Source organism: Tyto alba, unplaced genomic scaffold (genome assembly GCF_018691265.1).
Source record: "Tyto alba isolate M040663 unplaced genomic scaffold, T.alba_DEE_v4.0 Super-Scaffold_40, whole genome shotgun sequence".
NCBI classification, from domain to species: domain Eukaryota; kingdom Metazoa; phylum Chordata; class Aves; order Strigiformes; family Tytonidae; genus Tyto; species Tyto alba.
In genome coordinates this window covers 50860244-50885761 of record NW_024881316.1, presented here as the reverse complement: position 1 = coordinate 50885761, position 25518 = coordinate 50860244, and the positions used below count along the sequence as shown (strand labels likewise).

The following is a 25518-nucleotide window of genomic DNA, read 5'->3' as shown; positions in this document are numbered from 1 at the left end:
CCAACACCTTACCGGCGCCGGCACCCTGCCAACGCCTCAACCGGGCACCAGCACCCCGCCAGCACCGCATCCGGGCACCAGCACCCCGCCAACGCTGCACCAGCTGGGACCCGGCCTGGGAAAGGCGCTGCGGGTCCCAGGGGGTCCCAGGGAAGCGCCGCAGGGCTGTGCCGGGCCGGTGCGGCGTGCCGGGGTCCGCCGGGACCCCCCCCCAGCCCCGCTGCAAGGCCGTGCCAGGCTCCCAGCCGGCGCTGCGGGGCCGTGCCAGGCGCGCTGCCGTGCTGCGGGGCTTTGCAAGGCTCGCGCCCGGCGCTGCAGGATTGCACAGCACCAGCACCCGGCGCTGTGGGGCCACGCAGGGTTTGCAAACGGGGCTGCAGGGCCGCGCAGGACCAGCACCCAGCACCACAGGGCCACTCAGGACCAGCACCCAGCACCGCAGGGCCACGCAGGACCTGCAAATGGTGCTGCAGGGCCATGCAGCACTTGCAAACGGTGCTGCAGGACTGCGCAGCACCAGCACCCAGCACCGCAGGGCCACTCAGGACCAGCACCCAGCACCACAGGGCCACTCAGGACCAGCACCCAGTGCTGCAGGGCTGCTCAGGACCAGCACCTAGCACTGAAGGGCCACTCAGGACCAGCACCCAGCACCGCAGGGCCACTCAGGACCAGCACCCAGTGCTGCAGGGCTGCTCAGGACTAGCACCCAGCACCGCAGGGCCACTCAGGACCAGCACCCAGCACCACAGGGCCACTCAGGACCAGCACCCAGCACCACAGGGCTGCTCAGGACCAGCACCCAGCACTGCAGGGCTGCATGAGGCTCCTGCCTGGTGCTGCAGTGCAGGATGCGGCCCCGGGGCCCAAGGCAGAGCCCACAGCCCACGGCTCAGCACCCGGGGCCAGAGTGGGGGGGGGCCCACGTCCCGCCTCGCCTCCTTTACCACCCGGCAAAGCTGGGCCCCGCGGTGCCCCCCGCCACGGCCGCCCCACGCCGAGGGGCCCCCGAGCCCCAAAAAGCCCCGGTAGCACCAGGCGTGGTGGGGAGGTGAGGGGGGGGGGGGGGGGGGATGGACCCCCCAGGGCCACCCCCCTGCCTGCCCCCCCCCCCCGCCGCCACCATCGGTCCCAGCACCTCTCAGCACCCTGGGGCCGCCGGCGCGGCTCGCTGCCAATTAGCCAGCACCCCGCAGCGAGCGGCCGGCGGCCCCCCCCGCCCCTGCCCGCCTGCAGCCCCCCCCCAGCACCTTTCACAGTTACAGAGAAGAGACGGCGACGGGCCGGAGACCCTCGGCGAGCCTCCCCCTCCCCGCGCCGTAGCACCAGTCCCCGGAGCCCCTCCGCTCCAGCACCGGGCACAGGGTCCGGCCACGCCAGCCAAGCGCCGGGGACGCTGTGTGTGTGTGTTGTGTCCCCCCCCCTTGCCCCCCCCCCGGCACCGAGCCGGACCCACAGCTGCCAGACAAGTAGCACCATCCACAGCAACGCCAGCACCCTGCCTGCACCCTGCCTGCACCCTGCCTGCACGCACCACGGCTCCCCTCCGCACCGCAGCCACCGCGCACCTCACCGGCACCCAGCGCCCCGGAAAAAAGTTGGGGGGGGGGGGGGGACGACGACACACACATGACACCCAACCCCGCTTGGGACAAGAGGAGCGATGCGCCCGGGCGACGCCGGGGTCCCATTGCGGCTCGCCGGGGGCCCATCGCTCTCCCCAACACCCCCCCCCCCAACTTTGCCAAGCGCCTCGACCCCGCGGATGTAGCACCAGGGGTTCGGGGACCCGCAGCCGTCCCCCGTCCCAATGTCAGAAGCGCCCCAGCCACGCTCCATGTGTGTCCCCCCCCACCCCAGCTCCGTCCCCCCGCGGCACCGCCACAGCTCTGGGCACGAGCCCGATGCGGAGCCCCCCCGTTGCCCCCGCGCCGCCCCGGCAGGGAGGGGCCGGGGGGACCCAAACCGGCCCCGGCCCCCCCGGCCGGGGACGCCACGTACACAGAAGAGCACCAGTACGTTTTGTGCGCGTGGCGGGCGGGAGGAGGGCGGGGGGGGGGGGGGGGGGGGGGCGCTTCCTTTTAGGACAGAAAAAGGTTATTGCATGACTCGGGATGGAGACGCTTCCCGCCCGGCCGCCGCCCCGGCCCCCTCCCGCGCCGCTCGCTCGGAAAGGCCCGGCACGTAAGGCAACATGGAAGCTGATGTCTCGACTCACCCCGCTGTTTAAAAGCACCATTATGAAGTCAGGTTGTACAGTAGTAACAGTACCTTTTATATATATATATATCTATATCTCATATCTATCATATATATATAAACTGTAAACAAGAGGTAACAGCGGCTTCTAGAATTTGCTTTCTTCAAGGTTTCCTGTGTGGTAGGCACCCAAAATACTGTAGAAAAGGTGTGTGTTGTGGTGTGTGTGTTCTCGGCTTCCCTGCCAGTTGGGTTGGCTCCATATCACCAGTGAACGGTGCTGGTGGAAAAAAAAAAAAAAAAAAAAACCAAAAAAAAAACCCAAAAAAAACCAAAACCCAAAGAGTGAGGCTCAGTGGCTGGCGTGGCGGAGCTGCTCCCTGCCGCGCTCCCCGCCAGCTCGCCGGGCCGGGGCGCCGGGGCGCAGCGCAGCGGAGGGGTCCCCCTCGCCCCCCGCCTCTCCCGGCCGGGCTTTTCCCGCTGCCCCGTTTCCCCTCCCGCGGGAGCGGGGCTGGCGACGGCGCCTCGTCCCGCCCGCCGCTGCTCCCAGAGGCAGAAACCAAACCAACAGAAAAACCCAGCCAGAAGAAGAGCGGAAAATTAAAAGGTTACCCCAAAAAAAAAAAAAAAAAAAAAAAAAGTTTTGGTTTTTTGTTTTCTTTTTTTTTTTCTTTTTTTTTTTCTTTCCTTTTCGCTTTGCTTTTTTGTTGTTGCTGTTTTTTTTGTCGTTTTCGTTGTTGGTGTTTTGTTTGTTTTTTTTTTTTTTTTGCGTGGTGTTGTTTTGTTTTTGTTTTTTTTTTTCCGTTTTTTTTTTTTTTTTTTTTTTTTTTAAATAGGCTAAAAGCTGAACATTGGAAATTCAGGAGAGGACACCGAACCCTTTCGCTCGGGGAGACGTGTGCTGGGTTCCCGTCGGGCTGCGAAATCCCGTCTCTCTTCTGGGTGCTGACTCTTCTCTTATTCCGTGTTTTCACTTCTCTTGGCGTGGATGGTTTTGTTTCTGACTTGCTCCGTGTCACCAGTTCCTGTCCGTCTCTAAACGCAGGCGAAGTATTCCTTCAGGGGAGCAAAGAGGTGGCGGATCACCGGCACGCTCCAGGATCTGCCGAGCAGTCTCTGCCGGGCCAGGCGGCTCATGTTGGACACGTCTGTGTAATGCACCGGGAAGCCGAAGACCCTGCGGGGGACACGGGGGTCAGGGGGGGGGACACGCGGGGCTGCCGGTGTCCCCGTGTCCCCCGTCCCCCCCCCCGGCCCGTGTACCCAGCCGGGTACCTCTCCATCTCCGTGCACCACAGGATGTCCTCCTTCTCGTTCATGAAGACGGGGAAGTGCTGGTCCTTGCCCTGCTTGATGGAGTTGGAGCGCGTGGTGATGGTTCGCACTTTGCTGAACTGCAAGAGGGACGGGGGCTCGTCACGCTGGGGGGCAGGGGGAGGCAGAGGATGGAGCCCCCCCCCCCCCCCCCCACCAGTACAGGCGCAGGCGGGGTGACTCCCGGCCCGCGGTGCCGCCGCCGCGTCCCTCCTCCACCCTCAGGGGACCCCTCCCCTGCAGCCCCAGCAGCCTGGGACCGCCGGGGATGGCGGCAGGACCCCCCCCCCCAGCCCCAACTCAACCCCCCCAGCCCCACTCCCCCCACGCCGGGGCTGACCTTGGCTATCCTGCCGTGCTCCAGGCACTCCTGCAGCTCCAGCTTATCGTTGACCGTGGAGGCGAGTGGCCTGGGGGAGAGAGATGGGGGGGGGGGGGGGCCAGGGGGGTGGGCACGGGGCGGCAGCTCCCCAGCTGGGGGTTTTTGGGGGTGCTGGGTGGTTCTGGGGGGGGGTGAGGAGCCAGCCCATCCCCGTGGGATCCTGCCCGTGGCCACCAGCCCCACGCCACCCCACCAGCACCAGGGAGCGAGGACGGGAGCGGCCCCCTCTGCGGGGCTCTGGGCTTTTGGGGTGCGCTGGCACCCGGTGCCACTTCACGAGACACTGAGTGGGGGGGGGGGGGGTCAGGGGACTCCCAGAGCCACGGCCGGGCCAGGGGGAGGACCCAGGGGTCCGGCTCTTCTGCAGCCCCCCCGCTCCCCATCCTCCTGGTGCCGGCGCAGATTCCGGGGTGCTCTCACCAACCTGTTCATCCCGGGAAGGTTCCCCCAAAAGTACCGTGCCCTGTGTGCTGCAGACACTTCTTTGGCATCAATCATGACGGGGTTGGACTGTTGAGGAGTCAAAAAGTCAGGGGGGCTCGGCAGCCCGCCGCGGGGGCAGGCCCCTGGGGGTCCCCCCCCCCTTGGCGACACCCCCAGCCCCCGGCCCTCACCTCCAGGAAGCGCGAGATGTCCCTCTTGTCGCTCACCCCCATGGCCACCACGTTCTCGAAGAGCCAGAAGAATGGCCGGTCGTCGCCCTCCTTGGGCCGCGCTTCGTGGAGCAGGCGGTAAAACTCGAAGAAGAGCCGCCCCGTGCCCTCTGGGCAGGAGAGAGCGAGGGGGACGGGTGTCAGCGGTGGGGGGGCCGGCGGCGGTGGCGGGGGGGGGGCTCAGCCCCAGCCCGGTGAGCAGACACCTACCATAGAGCCCCTTCCGGGCCGGGTTGACGATGGAGAGGTCGTTGCAGGGGCTCCCCCCGATCACCAGGTCGAAGGGGCCCCACTCCTGTATCTGCAAGATGGGGGGGGGGGGGGGGAGCCCCCGGTGAGGCGGGGGGGCCGGTGTCAGCTTGGGGGTCACCGCACCGGCCGTGGAGGGCTTGGAGGGGGGCGGGGGGGTTATGCCTGGATACATGGGGTGTGGGGGTGGATGGTGGCCGGGCTCCCCGGCGCGGCCGTGCCGGTGAAACCCAGCGCGTGGGGGAGAGGCAGGACAAGGGTCCCATCCTGGGAGCCGAGCACCGGGGTGATTCGGGGTGGGGTGGGGGGGACCCGCGGGGGGTGTGTGTGTGTGTGTGTGTGGGGCGGGGGGGGGGGGGGCCGGCCGGCAGGACGTACGTGTTTCTGGGTGACATTTCGGACGTCCCCGACGTACATGATCTTGCCCTGGTGCCTCACCATGCCCACGGTGATGGAGTCCTCGCACACCTCGGAGGCGATGTAACGGTCCACCTGGATGCCCAGGTCCTTCAGCACCAGCAGGCCTGCGGGGAGCGGGGCTGGGGTGGGCGGCGAGGGGGGGGGGACACACACACACACAGAACGGGGACCCCCACCCCCCCGGCGGTGTCCCACCCCAGCAGCCTCCCACACCCACGGAACACCCGGCTGGGGCTCCTCCGCCCGCCGCAGATGGGTGCGGGACCCCCCCGCCCCGCCCCCCCGTCCCAAACACAACCCAGGGGGGGTCCCCACGGGAGGCGGGGGGGGGGGGGGCTGGGGACCCCCACCCACCAGTGGCGATGCCGTCGAAGAGCGAGAGCACCCGGATGGGCTTCCTCTTCTCGGCCGGCACCGGCGGGTACACCTTCGGCGGGTCCTGGAAGCCACGGGTGGGTGTCAGGGTGGGTGTCAGGGTGGGGCAGCGGGGTTTGGGGGGGGGGTGGGGGGTGGGGTGCGTGCCCTTCCGCAGGGCGGCAACTCACAAACTCCTGGTCGTGGTTGTTGGCGAAGAACATCTGGAGGCGCGAGGGCCAGTCCTCCCGCCGGCGCAGCAGCCCGTAGACGCCTTTATGGCCGCACATGTAGCAGTTCCAGGGGTCCTCCTTGATGGCCGCCTGCGCCGCCCCCGGGCCCACCAGCAGGTCCACGCACTCCACGCAGAAGCACCTGGGAGAGCCGGCGTCAGCGGCGGGGCCGGGCCCCGTGCCCCCCCCCCATCCCCGGCCGGGGGGACGGCGGGGAGCGGTGACACCCCTGGCACAGCCCCCGCTGCCCAGCGGGATTCGGGCCAGGCTGCGGCCGTGCCCCTCGAAGGACACGGGGGGGGGGGCACGCTGGGACCTGCGGCATCACCGAAACCTCCCCAGCGCCACGCCGGGACGGAGGCATCGCCAAAAACCCCACAGCGCGACTGTGGGATCCCCAAAATGTCCCAGCCCCACACACACCGTGACTGTGGCATCACCAAAGCATCCCAGCCCCACACATACCACGACTGTGGCACCACCAAAACCCCACACTGTGACTGTGGCATCACCAGAACATCCCAGCTCCACATACACCACGACTGTGGCATCGCCAAAACCCCGCACCGTGACTGTGGCATCACCAAAATGTCCCAACCCCCCCCCCCCCCACTGCAACTGTGGCATCACCAGAACATCCCCAGCCCCACACATACCACGACTGTGGCATCGCCAAAACCCCACAGCGCAACTGTGGCATCACCAAAACGTCTCAACCCCACACATACCACAACTGTGGCATCACCAAAACCCTACACCGTGACTGTGGCATCACCAAAACCCCACACTGTGACTGTGGCATCACCAGAACATCCCCAACCCCACACTGCGACGTGCGGCATCGCAAAACCCCACACCATGACTGCGGCATCACCAAAACCCCCCCAGCCTCATGCCAGGACTGGGGCATCACCAATAATATCACACCGGGACTGTGGCGCCACCAAAACCTCCCAGTCCCATACTGAGACTGTGGCATCACCAAAGCATCCCAGCCCCACACCATGACTGGGATCACCAAAACCCCACAGCAGGACCACAGCATCACCAAAACCTCCCCAAGCTCACGCCAGGTTTGGGGCATCACCAAAACCTCCCCAGCTCCGTGCCGGGACCGTGGCATCACTGCAACCTCCCCAGCCCCACGCTGGGACTGAGGCATCGCCAAAACCTCCCCCGGACCCACACCATGACTGCGGCATCACCAAAACCTCCCCCATCTCATGTCAGGTTTGGGGCATCACCAAAACCTCCCCAGCCCCACGCCAGGACTGGGGCATCACCGCAACCTCCCCAGCCTCACGCCGGGCACCCCAAACCCTGCGCAGCCCCGCGCCGGGACCGTGGCACCCCAAACCCTCCGCAGCCCCGCGCCGGGACTGTGGCACCCCAAACCCTCCGCAGCCCCGCGCCGGAACCGTGGCACCCCAAACCCTGCGCAGCCCCGCACCGGGACCGTGGCGCCCCAAACCCTGCGCACCCCGCGCCGGGACCGTGGCGCCCCAAACCCTGCGCAGCCCCGCGCCGGGACCGTGGCACCCCAAACCCTGCGCAGCCCCGCGCCGGGACCGTGGCACCCCAAACCCTGAGCACCCCGCGCCGGGACCGTGGCGCCCCAAACCCTCCGCAGCCCCGCGCCGGGACGGCAGCCCCGGACCTGCAGCAGTTGTTGTTGCCGCACATGAGCACCTCGCGGCCGCCGCAGCAGATGGTGCAGTAGGACTGGTACCCGTCGTCGTCGTACTGGTACGCGCACTCCAAGAAGCAGTTCTGGGGGAGAGCCAAGGCGTGAGCGCGGCGCCGGGGGGGGTGGTGGTGGGGGGACACGCCGGGCACCCTGCGAGGGCCCCGGGGTCCGGGACGGGGGGTTCGGGGGGACCCGGCTGTGCCCTGGCGCCGGGGCCGCGCCGTACCTTGCAGTTTTGGCACATTCCTCCGATAAATAGAGGGTGCTCCAGGGTCACGTTGAGGCTCCCGCAGGAGATGCAGATGTCTTGAGGGGGGGAGGGAAGGAGGGGGGACGTTACCCCCAGGCTCTGCCAGGCCCCCCCCACCCAGGCTGCCAGCACATGGGGAGCAGCCTGACCCCCAGCCACGTCCTGCCGCGTCCCCCCCCCTCCCCAGCTTCACCCCCTCCAAGTGCCAAACCCCCGCGGTGTGACGGGGACGTGTGTCCCCCCCTGCCCCGCTCCTGAGGGCAGGATGGGTCCCAGCCCCATTCCAAGGGCAGGATGGGTCCCAGCCCCGCTCCCGAGGGCACGATGGGTCCCAGCCCCGTTCCCGAGGGCAGGATGGGTCCCAGCCCCGCTCCCGAGGGCACGATGGGTCCCAGCCCCACTCCTGAGGGCAGGATGGGTCCCAGCCCCGTTCCCGGTCGTCGCCCCACACTCACCTTCAATGTTCCTGCATTTCTGTCGGACCTCATACACGAGCCGCTCTGGGGAGGGAGAGGGGTGTCAGGGGCTGGGGGGATCCCCTCCCTATGCCCCCCCCAAAGGGGCAGGTCCCCAATGGAGGAGGGGACGTGACCCAGAGCAGCTTTCGCCCCGCAGCCCCCCAGGGCGAGCGCGGTCGGACTGAGCTCCCCTGCAGGGTCACAGCCAAGGAAACCCCCGCGGGGAGGGGGGGTCTGGGACCGCATCACCCCGTTCAGCCCAGACCCCCATGGCACTGGTCTGGGTCCGACCCATGGCACTGGTCTGGGTCCGCATGGCCCAGCTCGCCCCCCCGGGCAGTACCTCGGGTGCGCTCGTCGATGATCTCCTTGACCTTGGGCTTCTCCGTTGTGCTTTTCCTGGGTTTTTTGGCGGGCGGGGGCGGTGCGTAGGCGGCTGCTTCTGGCTCTACCCACATCTCCGTGTAAACTTCTTTGTAGGGGTTTCGCTCTTCTGCAAGGGGCGCGGGGGGGGGGGGGTCCCGTCAGCCCCACAGAGGTGGGACACACACACACACACACACACACGACAGAGCTGCCCCCCAAGGACCCACCAGCCCCACGGCGCATCCTCTGCCCAAGCCCGTGTCACCCTGGTGATGCCGGAGCCGATGGTCCCGGGGGACAGTGGCCAAAGCCACGGGAGGGGGGGCCCCCCCCCTCCCAAAACTCACCTTCGGGGGGCTCCAGGCCCTTGGGGCCGGAGGGCTGGAAGCCGCCCAGGGCCCACTCGATCATCTGCTTGTTCTGGATCTCCACCACCTTGGAGGTGTCCGTCTCATCGTTCTCGGGGCACGCTGGGAAGATCTTCCCCGCTCTGCTGCTCGCCACCTGCCCCGGGGAGCCGCAGGCCCGGCCGTCACCCACCCACCCCGCCGAGGGGGTGCCCACCCTCAGCACCCCCCCACCCCCCCCCCCCCCAACCCCGAGCTGCTCCAGACGCACTGCCCGCGTCGCCCAGCCGGGCAGCCCCCAGCGCCGAAGCGACCGACGGGGTCAAGTTCCCCCACATCGCCCCACAAGAAGCCCCCCCAACACCTCCCAGCGCTGCCGAGAGCCCCCCCAAAAAAAAACAGGACAACCCCTTCCCCGCCCCCAGCGTCACCCAACGGGGACTTCAACTCCCCAGAGCCCCCAACCTCCCCCCCCCCCCAGCTTCCCCAGCAGGCACCCCTGGCTGGGACAAGAGACCCCCAAAATCTCCTTAGGGAGCTCCCTAGGGCCCCCCCACATTTAAAGGACACCCCGTGACGCCCCGCTGGGCGCAGGAGCTGAGGCTGGGCTGGATCCTGGGAGGGAGAAGAGGCAGCTGCCTGCTCCCCCCCCCCCCCCCCCCCGGGGCTGGCGGGACGGACCCGCTTGGGCATCGGTGCCCCCCCCCCCCCAAAACTCCCGGTGCCGGGGGTGGGGGGGTGCGGGTGCCGCCCCGCAGCCGCTCACCTGCAGCACCTCGTAGATGGCTTTGCGGTACATGGGCTGCTTGTTGTAGGTGGCCTGGTGGAAGGCGCTGGCGAAGGAGCTGAGCGGCAGGAGCTTCTCCACGCAGACCTGGGGGCCGGGACGCGGCCCGTGAGCCGGCGGGAGGGAGCGGGGGGGTGGTGGTGGGGGGGGGGTCCCCCCCCCCATTCCCTGCAGGGTGCCACTTACCACCGAGAACTTGCCGTCCCCAAACCACATCACCCAGCGGGTGCCCTCGGCCGCCCGGCTCCGGCCCGTCATCCACCAGGACACGATGCGCCCGGGCCACCACGAGAAGCCGCGCAGCTTGCCCCACACCAGCTCGCCGATGCCGAAGCCCCGGCCGTCCTGCGCCGTGGGGAGATGGGGGTCAGAGCCCGGTGACCCCCCCCCCCCGGCCCCCCAGCTGCCCCCTCCCCGTTCTCCCCGGCCCTCACCTCGTACTCGGGCTCGTCGTCGGCCGACTTGGAGGTGCCCTTGTCCACGGCGTCGGCCACCACGGGCTCAGGCGTGGTGGCCACGTTGGGCGAGGCGGGGTCGGTGGGCTGCTGCGAGGCGGGGGGGCTGGCCTCCTCCTCCTTCTGGGGCTCGGCCCGCGGCGTCTCCTCCACCACGTTCATCACGGCGATCACCTTCGCCTTCTTCTCCGCCTGGGGAGGGGACACGCGCCCACCCCCCCCCACCCCCGCGGTGAGGGCAGGGGCGGGCAGACCCCCTCTTCCCCCCCCCCCCCGGGGCACTGGGGGGGTGTCCGGCCCCCCCCCCCCCCCCCCCGCAGCGCGCCTTGGGGTGCCCCCCTGAGTGCCCGTGCCTCAGTTTCCCCCTGCGGTCGGGAGTTGGGGGCCGGGGGGGGGGGGGTTGTGCAGCGTGGGGAGTGTTCGCAAAGCCGCGGGGGTCGCCTCTGGGGGGGAAGAGGTGGCTGCACCCCCCAGCGCCCAGCCCCGCACCCCGGCCCCCCCCGCGCACCCTCCGCCTGTGTCCCGGGTCACCCCCCCGTGTGCCCGGGACCCGAGCGCCCGACTGCACTGAGCCGGGCCGAGCCGAGCCGAGCCGAGCCGGGCCGGGCTGAGCCGAGCCGAGCCGAGCCGAGCCGGGCCGAAATGAGCCGGGCCGAGCCGAGCCGAGCCGGGCCGAAATGAGCCGAGCCGAGCCGAGCCGGGCCGAAATGAGCCGAGCCGAGCCGAGCCGAGCCGGGCCGAAATGAGCCGGGCCGAGCCGAGCCGAGCCGGGCCGAGCCGAGCCGAGCCGGGCCGAGCCGAAATGAGCCGAGCCGAGCCGAGCCGAGCCGGGCCGAGCCGCCCTCCCCGCGGTGGTCACCTACCCATGCGGGCTGAGCGCCGCAGCGGGCCGGGCCGAGCCGAGCCGAACCGAGCCGAGCCGAAATGAGCCGGGCCGAGCCGAGCCGGGCCGGGCCGAGCCGAGCCGAGCCGAGCCGGTCGGGCCGAGCCGAGCCGAGCCGAGCCGAGCCGAGCCGAGCCGAGCCGGGCCGAGCCGAGCCGAGCCGAGCCGAGCCGGGCCGAGCCGAGCCGGGCCGAGCCGAGCCGGGCCGAGCCGATCGGGCCGCGGGGCAGGGCCGGCGGTTCTTTGTCTGGGCTCCCCGGGTCACATGGTGCCTCCCGGCCCGGCTGGTTGGCTGCGGCGGGGAGGGGCCGCGCGGCGCCGAGGGGACAGCCCGGCCCGGCCCCCCCGCGCCTCGGCCCGGCTCGGCCCCGCTCGGGGAGGCTCGGCCGCGCTCGGCCGCTCCAATCGGGTCCGCTCGGCAACTCGGGTCGGGTCGGGTCGGCTCCGCTCGGGTCGGGTCGGCTCCGCTCGGCAACTCGGGTCGGGTCGGGTCAACTCGGCCGCCCTCGGCCGCTCGGATTGGGTCTGGTCGGCCCCGCTCGGGTCGGTTCGGCCACTCGATCGGGTCGGCTCGGCCCCGCTCGGTTCCGCTCGGCGGCTCGAATCGGGTCGGCTCGGGTCAACTCGGCTCCGCTCGTCCCGGTTCCCTCCCCGCCGCCCGGTCGCTCCCGGCCCCGCTCCGCCGTCTCCCCCCCCCCCCCCCCGGCCCGGCCGCCCGGTGACCGGCTCCCCCCGGTACTCACCGGCCCGGCGGCAGCGATCCCGTCCGGGCTGGGCTGGGGCGGGCTCCCCGCCGCGGGGCCGCTCCGCGCCGCCTTTTGTCCCGGGGCCGCGGCCCCCCCGGCCCCTTTGTGCTGCGGAGCGGGGGGGGGGGGGGGGGGGCGGTGGCGCCCCGGGGGGCCTCGCCCTGGCACGGCAGGAATCCGCCCGGGGGGTTCCGGACCACCCCACCCCCGCTGGAACTCGCCGGCCCACTGGCACCAGTGGCACATCGGTTTGGGACCGCATCGCCCGGTTCATCCCTGACCCACGGCGCTGGTCCGGGACCGCATCGCCCGGTTCATCCCTGACCCACGGCGCTGGTCCGGGACCGCATCGCCCGGTTCATCCCTGACCCACGGCGCTGGTCCGGGACCGTAGCGCCCGGTTCATCCCTGACCCACGGCGCTGGTCCGGGACCGCATCGCCCGGTTCATCCCTGACCCACGGCGCTGGTCCGGGACCGCATCGCCCGGTTCACCCCTGACCCACGGCGCTGGTCCGGGACCGCATCGCCCAGCCCGGACCCTCTGCACACACTGACACCGGTACTGGCCCAGCCTGCACCCAGCTGTCCCCCCCCCCCCCGCCGCCTGCACCCCAGGGGCACCCCCAGCCCGGGAGCCCCAGCACCAGGACGAGGGGCTGGGGGGGCACCAGCTGTCCCTGTCCCCCCCCCCCCCCGCAGAGGGGCTGCAGCTGGGGGAGGGTGGGTAGAGCCAGACACCCCAAAACATGTCCCTGAACGACTGCCTGCCCTCGGGCACGCCCCCCAGCAGCGGGGTGTCCCAACGCACCCCAAAGCGCGTTCCGCCAGCTTCGGCACCCCCCCGAGGCTCCGACACCCCCTCCGCCCAGCCGGGGTACGTGTGACCCCCCCCCCCCCCACGCAGCCAGACACCCCAAGGGGTTGTGCTGTGAGGACAATGGGTGCAGCAGCAGCACCCTGTCACCCGTGGGACATCCCCCCCCCCCATGTCCCCTCTCCTTCCCCATGCCCGGGACCACCGGGGGGGTGCAGGGGTTGGGGGAGGTGGGGGGCGCTCACCTGAGCCCCTTCCACAGCGCCCAGCGAGCTGCGGGGTGCCCAGCACCCCAATACAGACCCTGCCAGCACCCCACCAGGCTCTGCCCCCCGACCCGACCCAGGGTGAGGGGGGGTCCCCGGGGCCCCCCAAGCCGGCGATGCCCCACAGCAGGGTGGCTCCTGAGCTCGGCGGGGGGGGGGGGGGGGATGGATGACGACCCTTTTGTGTTGCAGAGTGGAGGGACAAAGGGTCGGATGGCTGGCATCCCCCCCAGGCATGGGGCTCTGTGCGTGTGTGTCCCCCCTCCCCCCGGGATGGCACAGAACGAACCCCCCCCCCTCTGCCCAGGGGGTGACACCTTGGCCAAACCGCCTGTCCCAAGGCCCCCAGGGACCCCAAGGGACCCCCCCCCCCCCAAACAGCAGCAGCACGGCTGCACCCCAACGCCAGGCAAGGGGGGGGGGGTGTGAGCGCCCAGGGGCACCCCGACCACCCCCCCCCCGCACCCCTCGGCCGTGCCAGAGCAACGAAGCTGCTGCGGGGACCTGGAATTGAAGGATTTGGATGCAAAACTCCCCCGACCAGAAGGATGGGGGGGGGCGGGGGCGGGGGGTGCACCCCGGGGGGTGGCTGTGGGTGCTGTGGGGCACCCGGAGGGGCTGGGGCCATGGGAAGGGCCAGGAGGGGTGCGGGGGGGGGGGGGCGGCGGAGAAAGGCTGTGGCCGAGGGAGGGGGCATGGGGGAGAAGGGGGGGAGAAGCCCCCGGCACGGAGGGGGGGTTCTGCTTTGTCCTCGGGGGGGGGGGTGGTGGGGGTGGGGGGAGGGACAGGCAGGAAATGTCCCATCGGCCGGTCGTTAGGGCCGAGATCAGCGGGATCAATGGCCCCCCCCACCCCCACCCCCCCCAACCCCCTCCCCCAGGCCACCGGCTCTGCCCAGCCCCAGCCCCGGCTCCTCACCCCCACCCCATCCCCTCCCACCTCCATCCATTGTCCTTCCTCCACCCCATCTTCATCTCCATCTTCATCCCATCCCCCCCTTCACCTCATCCCCGGCCCCGCGGCCATCTCCACCTTCATCCCATCTCCACCCCCACCCCGGTCCCTACCCCATCCCCATCAACCACCTTTGTGCCATCCCCATCCCCATCTCCATCCTCATCTTCATCCCCATCCACCTCCATCCTCATCTTCATCCCCATCCCCATTTCCATCCCCATCCACCTCCATCCTCATCTTCATCCCATCCCATCCCCATCCCCATCCACTGTCCCATCTCCATCCCATCCTCATCCTCATCCTCATCTTCACCCCATCCCCTGCCCCCCCCCGCCCCGCGCCGCAGCCCCTGCCCTGCCCCACGGCGGGCGCAGGTTTTTGGGGGGCCGGGCTGCGGATGCCCCAGCACGGCGGGGAGAGGGGCAGTGCCCGGACCCCTGTGTCACCGCTCCGGCCGCAGCCCGGCAGCGACGGCCCTCGGCGGCTGGGGGGGGTGAGGAAGAGGAGGAGAGGCTGAAGGCCGGGACGGTGAGCCCAGCCGAGCTGCTGGGACCCCTCTGGGCAGCCTCTGCCCCCCCAAAGAGCGCCGGCGTCCCGGGGGGGTCTCACCGGATTGGGGACGGGGCTGGGCTGCCCCCCGGGACGGAGCCACAGGGGCCGTGGGTGGCACGTCCCGTCCCCGGGGACCGCGCCGCTGACACCACCGGCAAGTGACAATTGGTGGCGGGCGGGCGGCGGGGGGGGCTGGCACCCAGGGCGGGGGCAAGGCCGCGCCAGACCCAAGACGTTTCAGGCGTTCTCCCCGTAATGAAAAGAAAACACTTATTCTTAGTAGAAAAATAAAGGAATTAAACGCGGGTAGATTCAGCATTGTTTGAGAATGAGGGACGCCTCAGAAGTATTTTGATTTTTTTTTTTTTTTTTCTTTTTTTAGCATTTTTTTTTCCCAATTATTTTTGGCTGACGAGCGATTCTGGCTGACCTGACTCCGCATTTGTTTTGGCGAGCGAACCGCGCGCTGGGAAGTCATTCCTCGGCGGCCACAGCCACCAGCCCCCCCCCCGCGCCCCCCCCGCGCCGTGCTGAGCCGCTGCCGGGGACACCCCCCCCCCCCCCCCCCCCCCCCCCCCAGCACCAAACCCACCCTCTGCGTTCGGCAAACCCCGCTCCAGCGCAGAGCCCTCCTGCCCCCCAGGGTGCCCGTCCCGGCTAGGACCCACCCCCGGCTCTGCCAGCCCCCCCTGTGCCACACACAGACCGCGGGTCCAGCGCTGATCCCCCCGGCTGCCAGACCCCCCCGGGAGGAGCCGATCCACGAGATCCCCCTGCACGGCCACCGTGGCCGTGCCAGCCCTGCCCTGCGCCCCATGGGGACACCATGGCCATGCCCTGCGCCCCATGGGGACACCATGGCCGTGCCAGCTGTGCCCCATGGGGACACTGTGGCTGTGCCCTGCGCCCCATGGGGACACCATGGCTGTGCCAGCTGTGCCCCATGGGGACACCGTGACCGTGCCAGCTGTGCCCCATGGGGACACCGTGGCTGTGCCAGCTGTGTCCCATGGGGACACCGTGGCCGTGCCAGCTGTGCCCCATGGGGACACCGTGGCTGTGCCAGCTGTGCCCCATGGGGACACTGTGGCTGTGCCCTGTGCCCCATGGGGACACCGTGGCTGTGCCAGCTGTGCCCTGTGTCCCATGGGGACACTGTGGCTGTGCCAGCCGTGCCCTGTGCCCCACGGGGATGGCCTGGTGATCCCAGCCGTGCCCTATGGGCCGCCCCGGCCGTGCCAGCCTCCCCCCATCCCCACGCGGTGCCAGGGTGATGCCGCTCGGGGCTATAAATACTGCCGGGGCGCGAGGGGACCTGCTGCCGGGGAGATCTGCCGGCAGTGGGGGGCGACGCAGAGAAAGGGGGGAGCATCGAGGACGGGGACCCCCCCCTCAACCCCCCCGGCCTGCGCGCTGCCCTGCGCCTGCGCCGCGGCCAGGGCTCCCGCCGCTGCCCTCCGCTTTGCCGATTCCGGCTGCGTCACGGGACGCGCTGGTTCCCCGGGAAACCGGCAGGAACGGCACATCCCGGCACATCCCACGGGAGAAGGAAGGGCCCCCCTCCCTTCCCCCCCCGGGGAGGCGGAGGTGGGGGGCACAGGCAGCAAAAGCAAAGCTGCAAGCCTTGGCCACGGCACAAAACCCCGCAGGGCAGCGGCACCGCCGGGAGCACCCGCTCCACCGCCAGCCCCGCGGCATGCCCTGCAGTGGGGCCGCCTGCCCAAACCCACCCCCCCACCCCCCCCCCCAAAAAAAAAAGTGCTGAGCACCCCTCACGCAGCCGGTCACCCCGGGCGTGTGCCGCCTTTTGCCGGACGCTCTGCCTGCCGCCGGTTCCCCGCGCCGGGATGAGCAAGCCCACCCCGTCCCGGCATCGCCGCCGCGCCGCGGGGACCCCCGCCAGCCCCCCGCCCCGAGCCCGCGCCGGTGCCGGGTGGCTCCTTACCTCCCTCTTCCAGCGAGCCAGCCACTCGTCCCGCTTCCTCTTGCTGATGTAGTAGGGGTCCCCGGCCTGGAAGGTGTGCCGCTGCATGGGCCGCTGCCGCAGGCTCGACTCCCAGCCCAGCCCGCCGCGCAGCCGCCCGCGGGAGCCCTGCCGCCGGAGAGACAGAGAGGATGATGAAGGACGTGGCGCCGGCACCGGGAGCCGGGGACAGGCAGAGGCTCGGGGCGGGGGGGGGGGGGACACGGAGCGGAGCCGCTCAGGGATGGGGGGGCTGGAGGTGGGCACCCCGCTTGGGACTGGCCGGGGGGAGATGGGGGGGATGCTGCCCGGCTGGGCCCCCGGCCGCACCAGGAGCTGGAGGCACCGGTCCCACCGGGGACCCCATCCCTGCAGCTCCCCCACGGCTGCAGGTGCCGAGGGACCGGGGGGTGCTGGGTCCTGGGGGGCCGTTCCCGTCTCCGGCGGGTGCCTCGGCGCAGCCCCCAGCCCCGGGACATACTTGCCTCCATTTTCAGGGTGTCGAAGTTGTTTTCTTCCTTCTCTTCCTTGCCTGCACACAGAACAGAGAGGAGCCGTCAGCTGCGGGGGGGATCAGCTGGGCGCTACGGGGCAGGGCACCCCAGCCCCCCTGGGGGGAGAAGGGGACCCAGCTGGGACCCCCCCAGCCCGGCTGGGTGCCGGTGCTGGCCCGGGGAAGGGCACCCATCGCCACTGTGCGAGGCCGGGGCCGTGCTCCCCGGGGACGCCGGCTGCCGGGACGTGAGCTGGGTGCTCCCGCACCCCCCTCCCCGCACCCCTGGTTTGGGGGGGCTGGGGGGGGTGTCCGGGGAGGGGGTGAGGGGGCCCGGGGGGGAAGCGTGCGGAGCCCCGCTGGCTTCCTGTGGTATCGGCACATCTCGCGCGTCGCAGGTACGCTGCCGAGCCCGCTGCCGGGAAAGCGGCTAAAAATAACCCCGACCGTTTCTGGGGTTGCAAACCTCTGCGCACCCCGAGCTGCCAGCACCCCCCCCCCCCCCCCCCCCCGTGCTTCACTCTGGCACAGACCTGGGGTGCAGGGCAGGGGCTCGGCCTGGACCCCCCCCCGTGCCCCCTCGCCGGCCAAACACTGTTTTGCTGCAGGGTGCAGCCCCCCCCCAGCCCTGTGTGACACCCGCACAGTCCCTTGCAGCCAGCACATGGGGACCTGACCCCCCCCCGGGGGCAGCCGCCCCCGAAGCAGCGAGGCCTGAGCAGGAGAGCGGCTGAGAGTCCCTCTCTGAGCACTGGGGGGCACTGGGGGGCACTGGGGGGGCACTGGGGGGCACTGGGGGACAGGAGCTTTCCGGCTCCGTGCTGGGGGTAGGAGTGTGTGCGTGACCTGGGGGTGCCCGGACATCCTGTCCTCCCAGTCCTGCCCGCAGCGGGCACTGGGATCTCAGGTGGGGGAAACTGAGGCACGGGAAAGAGGACCTGGCCTGCTCGGAGGTGCCGGTCCCCTCCAGCAACCCGAGCACGGAGACCGGCTGAACTGGTGGCCCCGCGGCTGCAGCTCGGTGCCCGAGCGTCCCGCACGTGCCCGGCATGGCCGGGGCTCGGCAAAGCCACCGGTCTCAGCTCCTGCCCGTGCCAGCGCCCTGCCCGGGACGCGGAATTACCAACCGGTGGCAGGATCCTGCCCAAGACCTTCCCCCACCGGGGATTTTGGCGGGGATGGGGGCTGCGGGGGGGGGAGCGCAGAGCGGATGGTGAGTCGCGCTTGGGCAGCGCTGGAAGGGAAGGTCCTGGGCCCCGTGCTGGCGCAGGGGAGCAGCGAGGGGTGGAAAGCCGGAGGAGGAACAACCAGCGCGGGAGGCGGGAGGGCGGCAGCCGGACAGCGGCCGCGTTTGCAGGGAAGCGCCGGAGAAAAGGGGAGGGCAGGGAAGAGCCTCCGGGGGATCAGAAAAGCACCTGCGCGGGGCGAGGAGCAGGAGGGTGAGCACCGCGCCCCAGGGCCCCGGCGAGGGGAAGGGGCTGAGCGCCAGCCCGACGCTGGAAGGCGAAGCCTGGCCTGCTCAGGGCACCGCGCGGGTGCTCCCGCCGGTGCCGCCGAATCCGGAGCTGAGCCGGGGGACAGGGCGCCCCCGGGGCTGCCTCCACCCCACTCCGACCACCGGTCCCCGTTCCGCGGCGTGCTGCGCTGACCGGCGCTGGCTCGGCCCGGCTGGTCCAGCTCGGCACCGGGGCTGCACCACGACCCAGCCCAGCACCGCGCCGACGGCTACAGCTTCTCCGCTCCCTCAGCTGCCTGCTCCGGCCTCGTGTCTGCAGCAGCACCCGCATCGCTCCTCGCCGGGCCCAGCGCTGCCTCACCCATCTCCTCCAGCCCAGCCTCCCCCAGCTCCAGCCCGGCCCTTCCCTGCTCGTCTCCATCCCCGGGGCTGGTGGTCGGTCTCTGTGCTGGTCAAGAAGCCCCTGAGAGCCAGAGCCCACCCCATCGCCATCACTCCGAGCTGCCCCATCCCACCGCCCAGCACCTCCCGGCCAAGCAGGATGGTGGCAGCGGGGCCGTGACCAGAGTTCTGCAGGGACGGGGACCCCACCGCCGGGACGGGGACCCCACCGCCGGGACGGGCACCCCACCGCCGGGATGGGCAGCCTGGGCCCCCTCACTCCCACCCTGTGGACCCTCCCGGGGTCCAGCGGGTGCCCGTGGCCTCTGGTCCTGGCACTGGGCACCACTGGAAGAGCCTGGCTCCGTCCCCTTGGCTCCCTCCCGGCAGGTATTTACAGACGTGGATTCAACCCCCCGGAGCCTCCTCTGCTCCAGCCCCAGCTCCCCCCGCCTCTCCCCACAGCAGAGATGCTCCAGTCCTTCGGTGGCTGGTGGCCCCTCACCGGACCCTCTCCAGTATGTCCAGGCCCCAGCACTCCCGGGGTGGCCTCACCAGTGGGCAACGCTCCTAACGCAGCCCAGCCCAGAATTTCCCTCCGTCGCACCAGGACCCGCCGCCGGCCCCTGCTGGTGTCCCCCCACCCCAGACCCCCCCCCCCACCCCGAGACCGAGCTGCCCTCCAGCCAACTGGTCCATCCCACCCCCCCCCACGCCCAGCACAGCACCAGCACCACCAGCACCACGGCCACGCTCTGCCCGCCGGGGCACGCGGGGATGCCATCCAAAGCGGCACCGGCACCGGCACCGGCACCGGCACGCGTGCTCCAGTGCGCCGCCCCCACCCCAAATCCCGCGTGGCACGGAGGGGCTCAGCCCTTCCTCCTCCTCCTCCTCCTCCTCCTCCTCCGGCAGCCCCGAGCCCTCCCGGGGCCGGCATGCCGGGCAGGGCGGTGGGGGCCGGCGGGCAGGGCCGCAGCCCCGTAGCGGGGAGCCCTCAACGCTAAGGTCTTACTTTTCTCTGCGGCTTCCAGGAGTTTCCTCCTCCCGCGTTTCTTCTGGGGGTCGGAAGGGGCCAGCTCACCCTCATCGGCCGGGGCGTCCAGGCCCTCCTTGGGGGTGCAGCGGCCGTTCTCCAGCGCCCGGCCCGTCTCGCCGTCCGGCAGGCTCTCCGTCTCGTCCTCCTCGGGCCGCCCGCCCTTGGGGCTCGCGCCGCCCTCCTCCGCGCCCTTCCACTGGGCACCGTCCCCCTCCACGTCCCCGTTGGGCAGCGGCTCGGCGGGGCTGGCCTCCGGGCAGGGCGGGGGGCACTTGGGGACGGCCGCGATGTCTTTGGGGGTGTCACTGCTTTCCACCTGCCGAGAAGGAGAGGGAAAGGAGCTGCGATGGGCGCTGGCGAGGAGGGGTGGGGGGCACGGCCCCGCTCGCGCCTCCGCCCGCGCCCCACGGTGGGAGACCCCAGAGCACTTTGGGGTGCCTGGCTCCGTTCAGACACCCCGCCCCGTCCCGACCCTAATTCCCCACGGCAGATGGCACAGCACAAAGGGCATCTCCAGCACCACGGCCCACACCCCCGGAGACACGGCTCCACGGCGCGGTGACAACCGGGGGACGAAAGCGCGTTACGCTGAAAAGACGGAATTTCACCTCTGGCACCTCAGGCGTGCCGGGCCGCCACTGCCTGCGGGGCTGGGAGGGTGCCCTGGGGTGGGATGGGGCTGCAATGGCACCCTCAGGACCAGGACACGTGGCCATGGCACCCTCAGGACCAGGACAAGTGGCCATGGCACCCTCAGGACCAGGACACGTGGCCGTGGAACCCTCAGGACCAGGACACGTGGCCATGGAACCCTCAGGACATGGACATGCTGTCGCGACACCACGAGGACCACCGCACGACGTCACGGCACCCGCAGAACCAGGACATACAGAAGTGGCATCATCCGGGACAGGACACGCCGCTGTGACACCCTCAGGATGAGGACGTGCTGCTAGGGCACTGGCAGGACCAGGACACGCTGCCACGGGACAAACGGACCAGGAGACGCTGCCATGGCACCCTCAGGAACAGGACATGCTGCCAGCACATCCTCAGGAGCGGGACACATTGCCATGACCACCTCAGGACCAAGACATGGTGGCACGCCACCTTTACGACCCGGACACACGGCCGTGACACCCTCAGGACCAGGACACACAGCCATGGCACCCCTGGAACCGCAACACTCTGCCGCGGATACCTCAGGACCAGGACAGAAGGCCACGGCACCATCAAGGCCCAGGACATGCTACCATGACACTCTCAAGACCATGACACACTGCTGTGACTCCCTCAGGACCAGGACACGTGGTCACGGCACCTTCAGCACTAGGACGGGTGGCCACGGCACTCTCAGGACCAGGAGACACTGCCACAACATCCTCAGGACCAGGACACGCTGCAGCGACACCCTCAAGACAAGGACACACGGCCATGACACATTCAGAACCAGAGTGCAGTGCCACAGCACCCTCAGGACTCGTGGACATGACATTGTCCGTACTAGGACACACCGCCACGGCACCCTCAGGATGAGGACACAGAGCCACGGCACCCTCGGGGTGAGGGCACAGAGCCAAGGCACCCTCAGGATGAGGACACAGAGCCACGGCACCCTCAGGATGAGGACACACCGCCACGGCACCCTCGGGGTGAGGACACAGAGCCACGGCACCCTCAGGATGAGGACACAGAGCCACGGCACACTCAGGATGAGGACACAGAGCCACGGCACCCTCAGGATGAGGACACACCGCCACGGCACCCTCAGGATGAGGACACAGTGCCATGGCACCCTCAGGATGAGGACACAGAGCCACGGCACCCTCAGGATGAGGACACAGTGCCATGGCACCCTCGGGATGAGGACACACCGCCACGGCACCCTCAGGATGAGGACACACCGCCACGGCACCCTCAGGATGAGGACACAGAGCCACGGCACCCTCAGGATGAGGACACAGAGCCACGGCACCCTCAGGATGAGGGCACAGAGCCACGGCACCTTCAGCATGAGGGCACAGAGCCACGGCACCCTCGGGGTGAGGGCACAGAGCCACGGCACCCTCGGGGTGAGGACACAGAGCCACGGCACCCTCGGGGTGAGGACACAGAGCCACGGCACCCTCGTGATGAGGACACACCGCCACGGCACCCTCAGGATGAGAACACAGAACCACGGCACCCTCAGGATGAGGGCACAGAGCCACGGCACCCTCAGGATGAGGGCACAGAGCCACGGCACCCTCAGGATGAGGACACACCGCCACGGCACCCTCAGGATGAGAACACAGAACCACGGCACCCTCAGGATGAGGGCACTCCGCCACGGCACCCTCAGGAAGAGGGCACAGAGCCACGGCACCCTCAGGATGAGAACACAGAACCACGGCACCCTCAGGATGAAGACACACCGCCACGGCACCCTCAGGATGAGGACGCACCGCCACGGCACCCTCAGGATGAGGACACAGAGCCACAGCACCCTCGGGATGAGGACACTCCGCCACGGCACCCTCAGGATGAGGACACACCGCCACGGCACCCTCAGGATGAGGACACAGAACCACGGCACCCTCAGGATGAGGACACAGAGCCACGGCACCCTCAGGATGAGGACACACCGCCACGGCACCCTCAGGATGAGGACACACCGCCACGGCACCCTCAGGATGAGGACACACCGCCACGGCACCCTCAGGATGAGGACACACCGCCACGGCACCCTCAGCATGAGGACACAGAGCCACAGCACCCTCGGGATTAGGACACACCGCCACGGCACCCGCAGGATGAGGACACAGAGCCACGGCACCCTCAGGATGAGGGCACAGAGCCACGGCACCTTCAGGATGAGGGCACAGAGCCACGGCACCCTCAGGATGAGGACACAGAGCCACGGCACCCTCAGGATGAGGGCACAGAGCCACGGCACCCTCAGGATGAAGACACACCGCCACGGCACCCTCAGGATGAGGACACAGAGCCACGGCACCCTCAGGATGACGACACACCGCTACGGCACCCTCAGGATGAGGACACAGAGCCACGGCACCCTCAGGATGAGGACGCACCGCCACGGCACCCTCAGGATGAGGACACAGAGCCACGGCACCCTCAGGATGAGGACACAGAGCCACGGCACCCTCAGGATGAGGACGCACCGCCACGGCACCCTCAGGATGACGACACACCGCCACGGCACCCTCAGGATGAGGACACAGAGCCACGGCACCCTCAGGATGAGGACGCACCGCCACGGCACCCTCAGGATGAGGGCACAGAGCCACGGCACCCTCAGGATGAGGGCACAGAGCCACGGCACCCTCAGGATGAGGGCACAGAGCCACGGCACCCTCAGGATGAGGACACAGAGCCACGGCACCCTCAGGATGAGGACACAGAGCCACGGCACCCTCAGGACGAGGACACACCGCCACGGCACCCTCAGGATGAGGACACAGAGCCACGGCACCCTCAGGATGAGGGCACACCGCCACGGCACCCTCAGGATGAGGACACAGAGCCACGGCACCCTCAGGATGAGGACACACCGCCACGGCACCCTCAGGATGAGGACACAGAGCCACGGCACCCTCAGGATGAGGACACACCGCCACGGCACCCTCAGGATGAGGGCACAGAGCCACGGCACCCTCAGGATGAGGGCACAGAGCCATGGCACCGTCAGGATGAGGACACAGAGCCACAGCACCCTCAGGATGAGGACACACCGCCACGGCACCCTCAGGATGATGACACACTGCCACGGCACCCTCAGGATGAGGACACAGAGCCACGGCACCCTCAGGATGAGGACACACCGCCACGGCACCCTCAGGATGAGGACACAGAACCACGGCACCCTCAGGATGAGGGCACAGAGCCACGGCACCCTCAGGATGAGGACACAGAGCCACGGCACCCTCAGAATGAGGACACACCGCCACGGCACCCTCAGGATGAAGACACACAGCCACGGCACCCTCAGGATGAGGACACAGAGCCACGGCACCCTCAGGATGAGGACACACCGCCACGGCACCCTCAGGATGAGGACACAGAGCCACGGCACCCTCAGGATGAGGACACAGTGCCATGGCACCCTCAGGATGAGGACACAGAGCCACGGCACCCTCAGGATGAGGACACAGTGCCATGGCACCCTCGGGATGAGGACACACCGCCACGGCACCCTCAGGATGAGGACACAGAGGCACAGCACCCTCAGGATGAGGACACAATGCCATGGCACCCTCAGGATAAGGACACAAGGGCACGGCACCCTCATGGCGAGGACGCACAGCCGTGGTGCCTTTAGGACGAGGACAGACTGCCGAGGCACCTGCAAAAACAGGAGACGGGGCCATGAGATCCTCAGGACCAGGACACACAGCCACAGCACCCTCAGGACCGAGACACACAACCATGACACTCTCAGGACCAGGAGACAATATCACGTCACTCTCAGGAACAGAACACAATGCCTTGAAACACTCAGGACCTGGACACGCTGTCGTGATGTCCTCAAGACAAGGACAAACAGCCACAACATCGTTTGGATAAGGAGAACAAAGCCATGACACCCTCAGGACCAGGACACTTTGCCAGAGCACCCTCATAATCAAGACACCACGCCACGATACCCTCAGGACGAGGACACGGGGCCACAAGATCCTCAAGAGCAGGACACAATGCCAGCACAACCTCAGGTTAACAGCACCTGGCAACAGCACCCTGAGGAGCAGTACGTACTGCTGCGGCACCTTCAGGAGGAGGATGCAATGTCACGACACTTCCATGGTCGGGAGAAATGACCATGGGACCATCAGGACCAGGACACACAGGTGCGACACACTGAGGACCAGGAAATACTGCCGTGGCACCTTCAGGGCCAGGACCCAGGGACATGACACCCTCATGACGAGGACACACTGCTGCGTCACCAGGATACGCCACCGTGGCACCCTCAGGACTGTCACCAGGATACGCCACCGTGGCACCCTCAGGACCAGGAAAAAAAATGCCACGGCAACTTCAGGAGCACGACGCTCTACCACGGCAGTCTCAGGGCAAGGAGACACTTCCACAGCACCCTCAGGAGCAGGTCACCTTACAGTAACACCCTCAAGACCATGACACAATGACATGGCATCCTCAGGACCCGGACACATGGACATGACAGACATAGGTGACACCACGAAGACTGGCGTCCACTGTCATAGCAACTTCAGGACCAGAACACGTTGTCCTGACACCCTGAGCACGAGGACACGCTGCCACGACATCCCCTGGACCCGGACACAAAGCCGCGACACCCTTAGGAAACAGCAGACACGTCCAGAGCATCCTCAGGACCAAGACACGAGGATGTGACACCAAGAGGACCTGGAGACGACGCTGAGGTGACTTCAGGACCAGGACAAACTGCGACGACATCCCGAGGACCGAGGCAAAATGAAGGTGACATCATGAGGAGCGGGACATGAAGCCACGACCCTCACAGGAGCAGAACAAGCCCACGGCGTGCTGAGGACCAGGGCACGCTGCATCGCAGCTTCAGGTCCAGGGCAAGTGGTCGGGACGCCCTCAGGACCAAGACGCATCTCCACAACACGTGCAGAACCAGGACTCACGTCCACGACACCCCAAGGGCACCCCACCACAGCACCCCCAGGACCAAGACACAAGGGCATGGCACCACGAGGGCCCGGACACACTGCCATGACACCAGGACATAACGTCACCCTCAGAGCCAAGACAAACGGAGGTGACACCATGAGGATCAGGACGTGGAGCCATGGCACCCTCA

The 25518-nt window shown here is 69.1% G+C and overlaps 2 protein-coding genes across 12 annotated transcripts in view; one reads left to right on the top strand and one right to left on the bottom strand.

The window, feature by feature from the left end:
• The window catches only part of LOC122154501 (skin secretory protein xP2-like), a 1633-nt gene extending 601 nt beyond the window's left edge, over positions 1-1032 (top strand). For 2 of the 8 annotated variants that reach the window (XM_042803224.1, XM_042803223.1), the window contains exon 2: positions 1-1032. This exon is cut by the window's left edge. In XM_042803224.1, the coding sequence (XP_042659158.1) occupies positions 1-1032 (1032 nt within the window). The other 6 variants (XM_042803220.1, XM_042803221.1, XM_042803222.1 and 3 more) reach the window with 6 other exon arrangements.
• A 1927-nt stretch (positions 1033-2959) lies between these two features.
• Positions 2960-25518, bottom strand: part of DNMT3A (DNA methyltransferase 3 alpha) — a 40122-nt gene continuing 17563 nt past the window's right edge. For 3 of the 4 annotated variants that reach the window (XM_042803193.1, XM_042803195.1, XM_042803192.1), the window contains 20 exons: positions 19683-20022; positions 16823-16869; positions 16320-16466; positions 10134-10346; positions 9886-10044; positions 9679-9786; positions 8913-9069; positions 8543-8692; positions 8197-8241; positions 7718-7797; positions 7462-7574; positions 5763-5946; positions 5572-5656; positions 5176-5321; positions 4759-4849; positions 4510-4658; positions 4320-4405; positions 3854-3923; positions 3475-3593; positions 2960-3376 (listed from right to left, as the gene is read on the bottom strand). In XM_042803193.1, the coding sequence (XP_042659127.1) occupies positions 3235-3376; positions 3475-3593; positions 3854-3923; positions 4320-4405; positions 4510-4658; positions 4759-4849; positions 5176-5321; positions 5572-5656; positions 5763-5946; positions 7462-7574; positions 7718-7797; positions 8197-8241; positions 8543-8692; positions 8913-9069; positions 9679-9786; positions 9886-10044; positions 10134-10346; positions 16320-16466; positions 16823-16869; positions 19683-20022 (2631 nt within the window). In that variant the 3' untranslated portion in view covers positions 2960-3234. The remainder of the gene's footprint in view (positions 3377-3474; positions 3594-3853; positions 3924-4319; positions 4406-4509; positions 4659-4758; positions 4850-5175; positions 5322-5571; positions 5657-5762; positions 5947-7461; positions 7575-7717; positions 7798-8196; positions 8242-8542; positions 8693-8912; positions 9070-9678; positions 9787-9885; positions 10045-10133; positions 10347-16319; positions 16467-16822; positions 16870-19682; positions 20023-25518) is intronic. The other variant, XM_042803194.1, reaches the window with a different exon arrangement.